Genomic DNA, 13661 nt, shown 5'->3' with positions numbered 1-13661 from the left:
AGAAATTGAAAAGATTAAGTTAGTTATGGGTCCCAGTTTAACATAGTTAGCGTCCCAGTTTAGAATTGGTCCTTCGAGCCGGATGAGTGATCTTAAGAATTGCTAGCGGCTAATCAGGAGGAGGAACACGAGGGCAAGGTTTTCAAGGCAGTAGTAAAGATGATTGATGATTTGTGTGGCTCAAAGAGAGTACGACTTGTTGCTTAAACCGAACGTGATGGGGTTGGCTATCAGATAAAGTCTTCCGAATGTAGCACTCGCAAGATATTAAGGTCGCAAGATATTAAGGAAGACGTCTTCAAACTTGTCACGAATTTAAAGGAGAAAGTCAAGAATATCAGAGGAGACCCATGACGAATTACTAGCGGTTAACCAGGAGGCAAAACAGCTTATTGACGATTTGTCTAGCTCAGAGAGAGAGCACGACTTGCAGCTGAAACCGAACGTGACGGCTTGGCTATCAAACAAAGTTAATGTTAAAGTAGTCCTTGAAGTCATGTGGGCTCAAAATGTAGAGATAAAAAAGGAAGTCCGTGGCTTAAAGAAACAAGTGGTCGCCGTAACATCCGAATTTGATAACGAGCGGATGAAGCGCGAAGAGGCCTTAGCGCACATGAGAAAAATGAAAGGTGATATCACACAAAAATGGAAAGGAAGATGCCTTCAAACTTCTTGCGAATTTAAAGAATAGCAGAGGAAACTCAGGACGAATTTCTAGCGGTTAACCAGGAGGCAGGACGCCAGGGCAAGGCCTTGAAGGCAGTTGTAAGACAATTTACTGATGTTTTGTCTCGCTTAAAGAGAGTACGACTATCAGCTAAAACCGAACGTGACAGTTTAGCTATCAGAGAAAGTCAGCCGAATGCAATAGCGAGGCTGAGGAATTTAAGGACGAATTACAAGCGGCTAACCAGGAGACAACTTAATAATGATTTGTCTAGCTCAAAGGGAACACGACTTGAAGCTGAAACCGAATGTGACGAATTGGCTGCAAAACTCGAAGCCAGAGAAGAAATAGGTCGTGATGAGTTCTCTGCTAAAATTTCAGGAAATTCAAGCGAAGGAGTTGGAATAGAAGACCCCATTATTAAAATTGAAGTACTTGGGGAAGAAACAGAATCAATTCCTGAAGACTTGTTCTCAAACATTAAAGAATCGAAGTGGAAAAGAAAGCTAGATGTCGACCCTACTACAGAGGTCAAGAATGAGCTGTATGTAGATAGCCATCCTGGAATAATATGATGCTCAAGGAAGCACTACAAGTTGTCAGGAAGATGATGATGCCAATCAGAAGTGTTGCAGCTGGACAAAGGAGGGCTGGAGTGACAGAAAATTATGAGCCCTTGCAACGCTGGGAAGATAAACTGTCCAAGGCCTGTAATTTGGCGCTGCAAGAAAAATATAATACCATTGGTTGCAGAAAATAGCAGAAAATGACAGCAAAGGCGATATAATTGGAGGAGAAGGCCCTTTTCACTGAAGTTGAAGTACTTGGAAAAGAAACAGAATCAAGTCCTAAATATTTGAAAGAACTACTATCAATCAAGAATCGAAGTGGCAAAATGTCGTGCTCATGTCGTAACAAAAAGGGTCCGAAGTCCTAGAAGAACTATACACTAAAGAGATGAAGATGAAAAATGATGGCCATCTACGACGTTGGAGTTATAAGATGCTCAAGGAATATGAAGATGCCTAGTGAAAGTGTTGCAGCTTGTAAAAGGCAGGCTGAAGTGACAGGAAATTATGACCCCCTTGCAATGCTGGAAAAGTAAGCTTTCCAAGGTCTGCAATATGGCGCTGCCGGAGAAATATCACATCATTGGCTACCGATATAAATTGACGGCATATGAAGAGAATTCGGGCAGGAAATTAAAGCCGACTGCAAAGGAGATGGGACCTTTAAAAGAGACCGAATGGAAAGGTGGAGAAGATTCCTGGGTGCTATTACTTGATATAAAATTATATTCTCAGGAAGAAGTAGTATCTCAGAAGCACCGGAGTTTTAATATAAATATAAAGCCTACTCCAGTTTGATTTTAAGGACATTGCTGCGGCGACTGATAACTTGTCCTGCAATTTAGAAGGTAAAAGTTGCCGAACTTTTAGATTTGATTAAGTTTAATCTGCAAATGACTGAGAAATGTTTCAATAGCCATGGAATTTATCTAATATCCACTACACCACTAATGTTTTAAAGAGTCTTTCGATGAGGTCTTCTGTAGATGATAAATATGTCATTTAAGATAATCTGCAGACCTCAGATTCAGGTAACGGCTATTCGAACAATCTCTGTTTCTTATTTTAATCCCCTCATTATCGATTAACTTTATTTTGAATTTTTTTCCTAAGATTTTTTTATCCTAAGCAGCCTTTTAGTAAACTTACCAAAATCACTTAAATGTTCCATTTGTTCGACACTGCGTTTATAAATGACATGATGTGATTCTTCCGGTTGTGGACTCAGTTCATGAGGCAATGGTTTTATTACCATATCATGGCCGATGCTACCCTCCTGTAAAATAAAAAAATACATTAATTAAAAACTGTGAATAAATGTGACTATTAAAATTAATTAAGAATTAACATAGATAAAGTTATAAAAAAAATGTTATAAAAATTGTCACGAAGTTTGTTGACTTTAGGTGACACCAGAAAGGAGCAGCAGGTGACTGGAGTGCATGGCTAGAGATTTAAATGGGGGGTTGGAGATTATTTTGCATGAGAGTTTCAAAGATAGAATTGTGAATGAAGTCAGAATTTAATTTGAGAAACTCAATAAAAAGACTAAACTCATTTTTATTAAAAAAATAGAATACTGTGAGGTCAGAATTATTGTTAAAAAGAACTCAATTAAAGTCAGCATATATTAAAAAATCGGATTGAAGTCTATGCGAAACCAATTTCAGCATCATAAACCATTTATATTCAATTTAATTATTTATTACAATTAACCAACAGCTCCAGCAAAAGGTTATTTAGTTCATATATATTTTTACATAAATATTATGATTTTTTTCATATATTTCTTTAATTTTTACATTTAAAATTATGTGAATTGCTAATTGGCTGCCTTGCATGCTACACATTTTTTTTGCAATTCATGATGTCTAAATTGTATTGCATCATTTCATGAATTAAATATGACTGAGCATATTTTGCTTTGCCTTCCATTTCATTTCATTTCTTCTTTTGTTTTGTTGCTCTTTATGAATTTTTTAATATTTAATATCATTTTTTTAATGAAAGAGGAAGATATTGTTTTCGAGTTGCAGATGATTGGCATGGGAAGAAACGGAAGCGTATTTCCTAAAAGTTGTTAATTATACGTATGAAGAGAGAAACATATTTATGCGTGATAAATGGATTGGGGTTTAAAATTTGGTTTTTTATATATATTAAAAAAAATAATAAAATAAAAAAAATAATAATAATAATAATAATTATAATAAATATTCTGCCTATTGAAGTCATTAAAATGGTCTTCTGTAGAAACATTTTAAAGGTATTTTCTCAGGAGACTTTTATAGAGAAAATTATGAGGCTCTCTCTCTCTCATTAGTTTGTATGTTATTGAAAAACAATTTTGAAGGTTTGTTCCTCACAGAATCCCAATTAAAATATTCACTATTTATAGAGAACATTGAAGGGATTTCTCTCTAAAGATTTCTTGTAAATGTCTCTCCTCTAAAATGCTTCCATTTTTATACTCTCAGCCATCTGACTACAGAGGGAATATATCATTTGATTTATATGATAATCACTCTACTCTCAAAGGCCCCTCTCCCACTTTTCTTCCTATTGAAGGCAATGGTCTTCTTCTCTGAAGAACAATTTTCAAGGTATTATCTTTAGAGGAAACCCCTTAAAGGCCCGCAATCTATAGAGTACATTAAAGGGATTTCTCTCCCCTCAAATACTCCCATTTTTATACAGTCAGCCATACAGCCATACGGCTACAGAGGGAATATATCATTTTATTTACATGTCTCTACTTTCAAAGCCACCCCCACCTTTTCTGCAGATAAAAGATATTTAAAGGATCTTCTTCTGAACAATAATTTTAAAGGTATGATGCTTAGAGAGCCACCAAAAAGGTCCACTATCTATAGAGTACATTTAAGGGATTTCTCTCTTAAGATTTCTTGTAAATGTCTCTCCTCTCAAACACTCCCATATTTATACACTCAGTTATATGGCTACAGAGTAAACATATCATTTGATTTTCATGTTAATTACTCTACTCTCAACGCCTCCTCATTTTTTCTACCTATTGAAGTCAATTAAATGGTCTTCTTCTCTGAAGAACAAAGTTAATGGTATTTTCCTTTACAGAACTCCCCTAAAAGGTCCTCCATCTAGAGAGAACATTAAAAAGGTTTTCTCTCTTAATATTTCTTGTAAATGTCTCTCCTCTCAAATACTCCCAGTCATATGGCTACAAACGGAATATATGATTTGCATGTTAATGACCCCCCTATTTCCTGCCAACAGAAGACCTTTAAATGCTCTTCTTCTCTAAGAGACAAATTTAATTATATTTCCCTTCGAAAAACCACCTAAAAGGTCCACTATCTAAAGAGAACATTAAAATATTTCCTCTCTCAAGATTTGTTGTAAATGACTCTCCTCTCAAATACTCCTCTTTTCATACTATCAGCCATATGGCAACAGAGGTTATATATCATTCGATACGACCAAAATGTGCCACATCGAAATAAGGGGTTTAGACCCTAGGTCTCTTTGAGCCAAATTTGTTTCAGGACATTTGGAGTCGATCTAGGGGTGTCCGTCATTCCGTGCGTCTGTCTGGCTAATAAAATTTGAAATAAGAGTCCAATTGTCTTGAAATTGGCACAACCCAATATGCCTATCAACACAAGATCTGGTATGAAGAATGTCGGACCACTCCTTTTGGTACCTCCCACCAACAAAGGGTCAATCTTTTTTATAACCAAAGTGCTCATAAAATGCGAAATGAGCATTCGATTCCTTTCAAATTCGTCACATCGTAATATTTCTATCAATACAAGATTTGTTGTGAAGGTGGAATATATCTGACCGCTTCTTCTGATACCTTCCCCACAAGGGGTCAACATTTCCAATAAGCATGAAGCTCATAAATCGAGAAATCAAAAACCGATTCCTTTCAAATTCAACATATCCCAATACCTCCATCAACACAAGCTCAGGTGTGAATATGGTATAAATCGGACAACTCCCTCTTGTACCTACCCCACAAATGGTTCAAAATTTTGAATAACGAAAATGCTCATAAAATGGGAAATAATCATCCAATTTCTTTCAAACTCGGCGTATTGCAAAATATCTACTAGCGCAAGATCTGGTGTGAAGATGGTGGATATGGGTCCACTACTTCTGATACCTTCCCCACAAAGGGCCCAACATTTTGAATAATTCTGACTCTCATAAAATGCGAAATAAACATCCAAATCTCTTCAAACTCGGCACATTCCAATATTTTTATCCACACAAAATCTGATATGAAAAACGGGTATGTCGGACCACCCTTTCTGGTACCTCTCCCACAAGGTGGTCAACATTTTCAATACTTCTGACTCTCATAAAAGGCGAAATAAGCATCGAATTCTTTTCAAATTTCACACATTCCAATATTTCTAGTAACACAAAATTTGCTGTGAAGGTGGTGGATATGGGTCCATTACTTCTGGTACCTCCCCCACAAAAGGGTAAAAACTTTGAAAAACCAAATCGCTCATAAAATGCGAAATGAGCATCCGATTCCTTTCAAACTCGGTAAATCTCAGTGTTTCTCCTAACACAAGATTTGGTGTGAAGATGGAATACATCGGTTCACTCCTTCAGGTATCTCCCCCAGAAATAGGTCAAAATTTTGGAAAACCAAAACGCTCATAAAATGCGATATAAGCATCCAATTGTTTTCAAATTTCACACATTTCAATATTTCTCCTAACACAAGATCTGGTGTGAAAATGGTAGATATCAGTCCGCTCTTTCTGGTACCTCCCCCACAAGAGGTCAAAATTTAGAATAATTATATATCTCTTAAAATGCGAAATAAGCATCTAATTCTCTTAAAATTTGAGGTATCGCAATATTTTTACAAGCACAAGATCTGCTATGAAGATGGTTGATATGGATCCACAACTTCTGGTACCTCCCCCACAAAGGGTCAACATTTTGAATAATAAAATAAGCATCAGATGCTTATTCCCAATTAGAAAATTTGTTACAGAACTACTGATATTTTCTCTTTTGCAATTTCTTAATTCCAGCCTGTTTTTCTTTACCGTAAAAAAAACTCACGCCCAAATCTCTTATTATGCCACTAAGCAGGTTGAGTCTTGTAAGCTTTTTTTTTATTATTAGCTATTTCTTGGTTTTTTGTTTTTATTTTTCGATTTCAGTTGACAAACCAAAATGTCTCAGCGTGATAACAAAAATGCGGAAAATATTGCCATTAAGAAAAATATATGCCTTTAGCTGCCACCATAACTCTTGATAATTTGGTCGTTTGCTCTTTTCCATAAGCTAATTTGTGTGGCTGTCGTACGCTGCATGTGCGGATTCTGTGAGCGGTTTGTTGGTTTTTTTCTTCTTGCTATTACAGAAATTATGGTTGTCTTGTTATTTGTCAAGCCATTTCATTTCATTTTCAGTTTTGTTGTTGTTTGGTTTTTGGGCGACAACTTTTCAACTTTTCTTGGATTGGTGTTATAAATTAGTTAACGATTTATAACACATTTCTTGTTGTTGTTTGGCGGAGACTATTGCTGCGGTTGCGGCTGCCGTCAGCAAAATAATGAAAGGTGCAAAATAGAAAATCAAAAGAGGTTTGAAAAGCCATGACAGAATATAATGTAACAAATAAATGACAGCCAATGTAATGATTTGAAAAAACACAAAATATGTTCGTGTGTGTGTGTGTATGACTGGGTGATTTGACAAGGCTGTTTTAATTAGAATCAATAAAATTGGAAGCATACTACTCGGGTTTTGAAAATCGCTTAGACACCAAGTTGGTGTAACGAACCATTTGCAGGTTTGTTGCTTAAGTCTTTTGTTTTTTTTTACAAAAAAATGATAATTCTCATAGTGAAATACTAAATTAAATGAGAAAATACTTCAAAGCGGTAATAAAAGACTTAAGAAACGAACTTTGTTTTATCAACCCCCCAATTCATGTTTGTTTCTTAAGTCTTTTGTTTCTTCCCACAACAATTTTAAGGAACCAATAGAAGATTTAAGAAATCTAAGATTAGAATCCGAAATAATATCCATAAACAATTTTTCTTTGATCTTTTCTTTTTGATCTGTTGATAAATAAAAAGATTTATTTAATGTTTCCGAGTGATTTCTCAAAAAAATCCCATAAAAATTCCATTATCGTAATCCCTGTCAAATAAATATAAAATAATAGAGCTTCGCTTTTGGAAAACACTTGCCAACTAAATTTTTTTTGGCAATTGTCAATAAAATATTATTAAATCGCCTTCACCTGGCTAGGATAATAAAACCATGTTAATGAATCACCTGCTCTCCATGAGTTATTAATGCGAATGAACTGTGACATCAATAACGGCCAGATAGACAAGAACTGCCTCTGATGATCATAAAAATTTTGGAAGAAGGAAGCATCGTCGCGCCATAATAACAATATAGGAAATTAATTTTTATTGGTTTTTTTGGAGTCGAATTCCGAACACTTTGCGGTTTTGTGGGTAAAAACAATTATTGGCGCCACATATGGAGCCGCAAAAAAGCCATGCAAAATTTTTGAAGTTTTTTTGAATTGTTTCCTTTAAATTTTTTGGTGGACTGAATTTATTTTTAAAAAGAAATTCAATCACTAAAGGATCTGTTGAGTACTTTATAGAAACCCCGTAAGGAAAAGTCTCTAATCCCAGTTCATGTTTGTTTCTTAAGTCTTTTGTTTTTTTCTTAGGGAAATTTTAGGGAACGAATAGTATATAAGGAACGAATAGCATATAATTTTCATATCGAAATATTAAATTAAATTAGAAACTATTCAAGGTCTATAACAAAAGACTGAAGAAACGAACTTTTTTTATCAACCACCAGTACATGTTTGCTTCTTAAGGCTTTTGTTTTTCCCACAAAAATTGTTAGAAAATAAATAATTTTTTCGGTGTCTAACAATATATGTGGATTTTTAAAAAATATATTTCTAAAGACTATCAACAAACACGGATTTTTTAAAAATATTTTTCGGGGTCTAACAATAAATAAACTATAAACAAACGTGGATTTTAAAAATATTTTTCTAAAGACTATCAACAAACGTGGATTTTTTAAAAATATTTTTATAAAGACTATCAACAAACGTGGATTTTTTAAATTTATTTTTATAAAGACTATCAACAAACGTGGATTTTTTAAATTTATTTTTATAAAGACTATCAACAAACGTGGATTGATACTATCAACAAACGTGGATTTTTTAAAAATATTTTTCTAAAGACTTTCAACAAACGTGGATTTTTAAAAATATTTTTCCAAGGACTCTCAACAAACGTGGATTTTTTAAAAATATTTTTCCAAGGACTCTCAACAAACGTGGATTTTTTAAAAATATTTTTCTAAAGAGAATCAGCAAAAGTGGATTCTTTAAAACTATTTTTCTAAAGAGTATCAACAATTGTGGATTTTTTAAAAATACTTTTTCTAAAGACTATCAACAAACGTGGATTTTTTAAAAATATTTTTCCAAGAGCTACTAAGAAACGTGAATTTTTTTTTTAATATTTTTCTAAGAGCTAGTAAGAAACGTGGATTTAAAAAAAATATTTTTCCAAGAGCTACTAAGAAACGGGGATTTAAAAAATTATTTTTCCAAAAGTTACTAAAAAACGTGGTTTTTTTTTAAAAATATTTTCCAAGAGCTACCAAGAAACGTGGATTTTTTAAAAAAAATTTTCCAAGAGCTACTTAGAAACGTGCATTTTTGTTAAATATTTTTCCAAGAGCTACTAAGAAACGTGAACTTTTTTAAAGATATTTTTCAAAGGTTATTAGGAAACGTGAATTTTTAAAAATATGTTTTAAAGAGCTACTATGAAGCGTTGATTTTTTAAAAGCATTTTTCCAAGAGCTACTAAGAAACGTGGATTTTTTGAAAATATTTTTCCAAGAGCTACGAAGAAAAGTGGATTTTTTAAAAATATTTTTTCAAGAGCTACTAAGAATCGTGGGTTTTTTAAAAATATTTTTTCAGGCCCTAACATCGAACGTAAATTTTTTAAAAATATTTTTTAGGCACTAACAACAAACGTGGATTTAAAAAAAAAAAATATTTTTTAGGCATTAACAACAAACGTGGATTTTTAAAAAATATTTTTTAGGCACTAACAACAAACGTGGATTTTTAAAAAATATTTTTTAGGCACTAACAACAAACGTGGATTTTTAAAAAATATTTTTCCAAGAGCTACTTAGAACATGGATTTTCTAAAAAAATATTTTGCCAAAAGCTACTAAGAAACTTGGATTTTTTAAAAATATTTTTTCAAGAGCTACTAAGAAACGAGGAATTTTAAAAAATATTTTTCCAAGAGCTACAAAGAAACGTGGATTTTTAAAAAATATTTTTCCAAGAGCTACTGAGAAACGTGGATTTTTAAAAAAAATATTTTTTTCAAGAGCTACTAAGAAACGTGGATTTTTAAAAAAATATTTTTTCAAGAGCTACTAAGAAACGTGGATTTTTAAAATATATATTTTCAAGAGCTACTAAGAAACGTGAATTTTTAAAATATATATTTTCAAGAGTACAAGAAACGTGGATTTTTAAAAAATATTTTTTTAAGAGCTACTAAGAAACGAGGAATTTTAAAAAATATATTTCCAATATCTACTAAGAAACGTGGATTTTTAAAAAATATTTTTCCAAGAGCTACTAAGAAACGTGGATTTTTAAAAAATATTTTTCCAAGAGCTACTAAGAAACGTAGATTTTTAAAAAATATATTTCCAAGAGCTACTAAGAAAGTGGATTTTTAAAAAATATTTTTCCAAGAGCTAGGATGTGACGTGGATTTTTTAAAAATATTTTTCCAAGAGCTAGGATGTGACGTGGATTTTTTAAAAATATTTTTCCAAGAGCTAGGATGTGACGTGGATTTTTTAAAAATATTTTTCCAAGAGCTAGGATGTGACGTGGATTTTTTAAAAATATTTTTCCAAGAGCTACTTAGAAACGTGGATTTTTAAAAAATATTTTTTCAAGAGCTAGGAGGTGACGTGGATTTTTTAAAAATATTTTTCCAAGATCTACTTAGAAACGTGGATTTTTAAACAAATATCTAGTTCCCTCTTCTTCTCATTGAAGATGCCATTGTTTATTTACAAAATCTGAACGTGTTATCATAGCTCGTCATACAAACTTCTAAAATCCATTGGCTTCTTTTATAATAAATTTCCCAATAGTTTAATGAACGCATATGTGTTTGCCAATGGAAACCTCTAATGCATATCTAATTACAGAGTACGCAATGTATGACAACATACAATTTCGTTACACTCAAAACTTCAATTGCATTTACAAAAAAAAAAGCAACAAAACCAAAAACCAACAACAAAAATAAATTACAATCAAGGTCATGTTGAAAATCAAAACCCCATGAAAAATTCAAATGTTTTGGGTTACATCAAAACATTTCACGAAATGTGTTGTTTTTTTTTTCTTAAAGAAAAACCCAATTTGTTGCTGAGGCCTGTGAAACATGTAAACTTATGCAAATTATTTTCAATGCCATGGGAAGGGTGGGAGGTAGTTGCTATATAGAAAAAGTGTTTGACATTTAAGTTGAAAAAATTTCAATATATTTTTCTATTGATAACATATTGACCTTGATGGTATTGAAAAAAAAATACCAATTGACAAAGAAATAATTACTGCCCTGTGTTTCGATTTGAAATGACATTTGAAGCAGAAGATTTATGGAGAAATAATCCATATCTATGATGATTCCAATCTTCATGGAAATAAAAGACATATGTATACATGTAATTACCATTTTTAATTGTCTCCACATGAGATCCACCATTTGTCAATATGAAAATCTCTTGACGAAGATTTGCCATCCATGTGTGAAAGAAAAAAATCATAAACACGTGACTCTTCTTTATAAATATTTCAATTATATTCTCGTTTCATTTTTCAAACCATTCAAAAACTCTTCATTCACAGCACTTTCATGTGAAATATTTCTTTGCCATTCTTTTTGTTTTTTTCTTTTTTTTTTCAAAATAAGTGGCAAATCTTGTTTTTAATTGCCAGCCATTTAAATCCACTCACGTTGCAGCAATTTGATTTTGATGTGTAAATTAGCCTTCATATGTGCTATATAAATATATATCCATTTGTTTATCGACATTTTGTTTTGTGGTTTAAGAATCTTTTTTCCCATGTCAATTCTGGAATTTATTGTGTGGCAAACCTATATTCACAAATGTTAAAGAAATTGGAAATCATATAAATGTCATCATTAAGAAAAGGCGAAATGGATTGTTTGGTCGTACGACGTAGGCAAATAATGGAATTGTTCTCTTTTTTGTTGAGGAGGTTAAAAGGTCAGTAAACCTTTTCGAAATAATTAAAAATTTTGTAGATTTTTTAAAAATGAAAACAAGCTGAAAATATTTCTGAATACCAATTGAGTAACAAAAATAAACAACATTTGTGTCTTAAGTCATTCGAAAGCAAAGAGAGAAATATGAGTAACGTTTGTGTCTTAAGTCTTTGGAAATCAAAGAGAGAAATATGAGTAAAGTTTGTGTCTTAAGTCTTTCCATATCAAAGTAAGGCTGGTGAAAGGAGTTTGTGTCTTAAGTCTTTAGATCAATGAAGTATGGGTCTTAAGTCTTTTGATATCATATAAATGGAGCTTGAGAACATTGAGAAAAGTGGATTTTTAAGAAACTATATTTTTGAAAAACTTTCACGAAGCTTGGAATTTTTTTTAATATTCTTTTTCAAGACTATCAACAAACGTGGATTTTTTAAAAATATTTTTTCGGGTTCTAATAATAAACCTAAATTTTTTAAAAATATTTTTTCGGGGTCTAACAATAAACGTAATTTTTTTAAAAATATTTTTGCAGGCACTAAATACAAACGTGGATTTCTCAAAAATATTTTTGTAAACACTATCAGGAAACGTGGATTATTTAAATTTTTTTCTAAAGACTCCCGATAAACGTGGATTTTTTAAAAATATTTTTTCGGGGTCTAACAAAAAACGTAAATTTTTTAAAAATATTTTTTCAGGCATTAAATACAAACGTGGATTTCTCAAAAATATTTTTATAAACACTATCAGGAAACGTGGATTATTTAAATTTTTTTTCTAAAGACTCCCGATATACGTGGATTTTTTAAAAATATTTTTCTAAAGACTATCATCAACGTGGATTTTTTAAAAATATTTTTCTAAAGACTATCAACAAACGTGTTTTTTATAAATATATTTTTTTTTTTTAAATTTTATAAGAAATATAAACCAAGAAATATTAACCAACGTGGATTTTTTAAAAATATTTTTCTAATGCTACGACAAACGTAGGTTTGTTGAAAATATTTTTCTAAAGACTGTCGAAAAACGTGAATTTTTTAAAAATATTTTTCTAAAGACTGTCAATAAACGTGAATTTTTTAAAAATATTTTTTAAAGACTATCAACAAACGTGGATTTAAAAAAAAATTCTAAAGACTATCGATAAACGTGATTTTTTTAAAAATGTTTTCATAAAGACTATCAACTCTCGTGGATATTTTAAAAATATTTTTCTAGAGACGATCAACAAATGTGGATTTGTTAAAAAATATTTTTTCTAAAGATGGATTTTTTAAAAATATTTCTCTAAAGACTATCAACAAAAGTGGATTTTTTAATATTTTCCAAGAGCTACAAAGAAACGTGGATTTTTTTTAAATATTTTTTCCAAGAGCCATTAACAAACGTGAATTCTTTAAAAATATTTTTCAAATGTGTATTTTTTTTAAATATCAAAACAATGCCAAGTGTTAGCCGTCTTCTAAAAATTTCAAGAAGTCCTACTACCCATTGAAGAAGTCAATGTTTTTTTTTACAAAATATGAACGCATTTTAAAAAACTTCAAAAATCCAATGGCTCTCTATACTAATTTTCCCAATAGTTTAATGAACGTATATGTGTTTCTCAATGGAAACCCCTAATGCATATCTATTACAGAGTACGCAATGTATGACAATATAAAATTTCGTTACACTCAAAACTTCTATTGCATATACAAACGTGGATTTTTAAATAATACTTTTTTTAAGAACTATCAACAAACGAGGATTTTTTTAGGAGCTATCAACAAACGTAGATTTTTTAAAAAAATATTTTTTAAGAGCTATCAACATTACTTTAAATCCACGGCGTTTGTGTCTTAAGTCTTCTGTTATCAATGAAACACCTATGAATAAAGTTTGGGTCTTAAGTCTTTTGTTCATAGTGGGATGTTATTTTATATTTAGCAGTTTTTTGTTCAAATACTTGGTTTCTAATGAAATTTGATAAATATTCGTCAGAATCCTAAAGATCCGTTTTGCATTTTGGAGTGTTTGCTTTGAAATATTTCAATATTTTAGAAATTTTCCCCTTACTTGTTTAAC

General features: G+C 31.5%; 1 protein-coding gene across 2 annotated transcripts in view; it reads right to left on the bottom strand.

Annotated features, from left to right (window-relative positions):
- The window catches only part of LOC101896425 (A disintegrin and metalloproteinase with thrombospondin motifs like), a 232801-nt gene that overhangs the window by 33284 nt on the left and 185856 nt on the right, over positions 1-13661 (bottom strand). For both annotated transcript variants that reach the window (XM_059127546.1, XM_059127547.1), the window contains exon 5: positions 2386-2512. In XM_059127546.1, coding sequence (XP_058983529.1) covers positions 2386-2512 — 127 coding nt within the window. The remainder of the gene's footprint in view (positions 1-2385; positions 2513-13661) is intronic.

Source organism: Musca domestica, unplaced genomic scaffold (assembly GCF_030504385.1).
Source record: "Musca domestica strain aabys unplaced genomic scaffold, Musca_domestica.polishedcontigs.V.1.1 46, whole genome shotgun sequence".
Taxonomy (NCBI): domain Eukaryota; kingdom Metazoa; phylum Arthropoda; class Insecta; order Diptera; family Muscidae; genus Musca; species Musca domestica.
The sequence above is the reverse complement of the archived record's forward strand: the minus strand, read 5'-3'. Positions and strand labels throughout refer to the sequence as shown.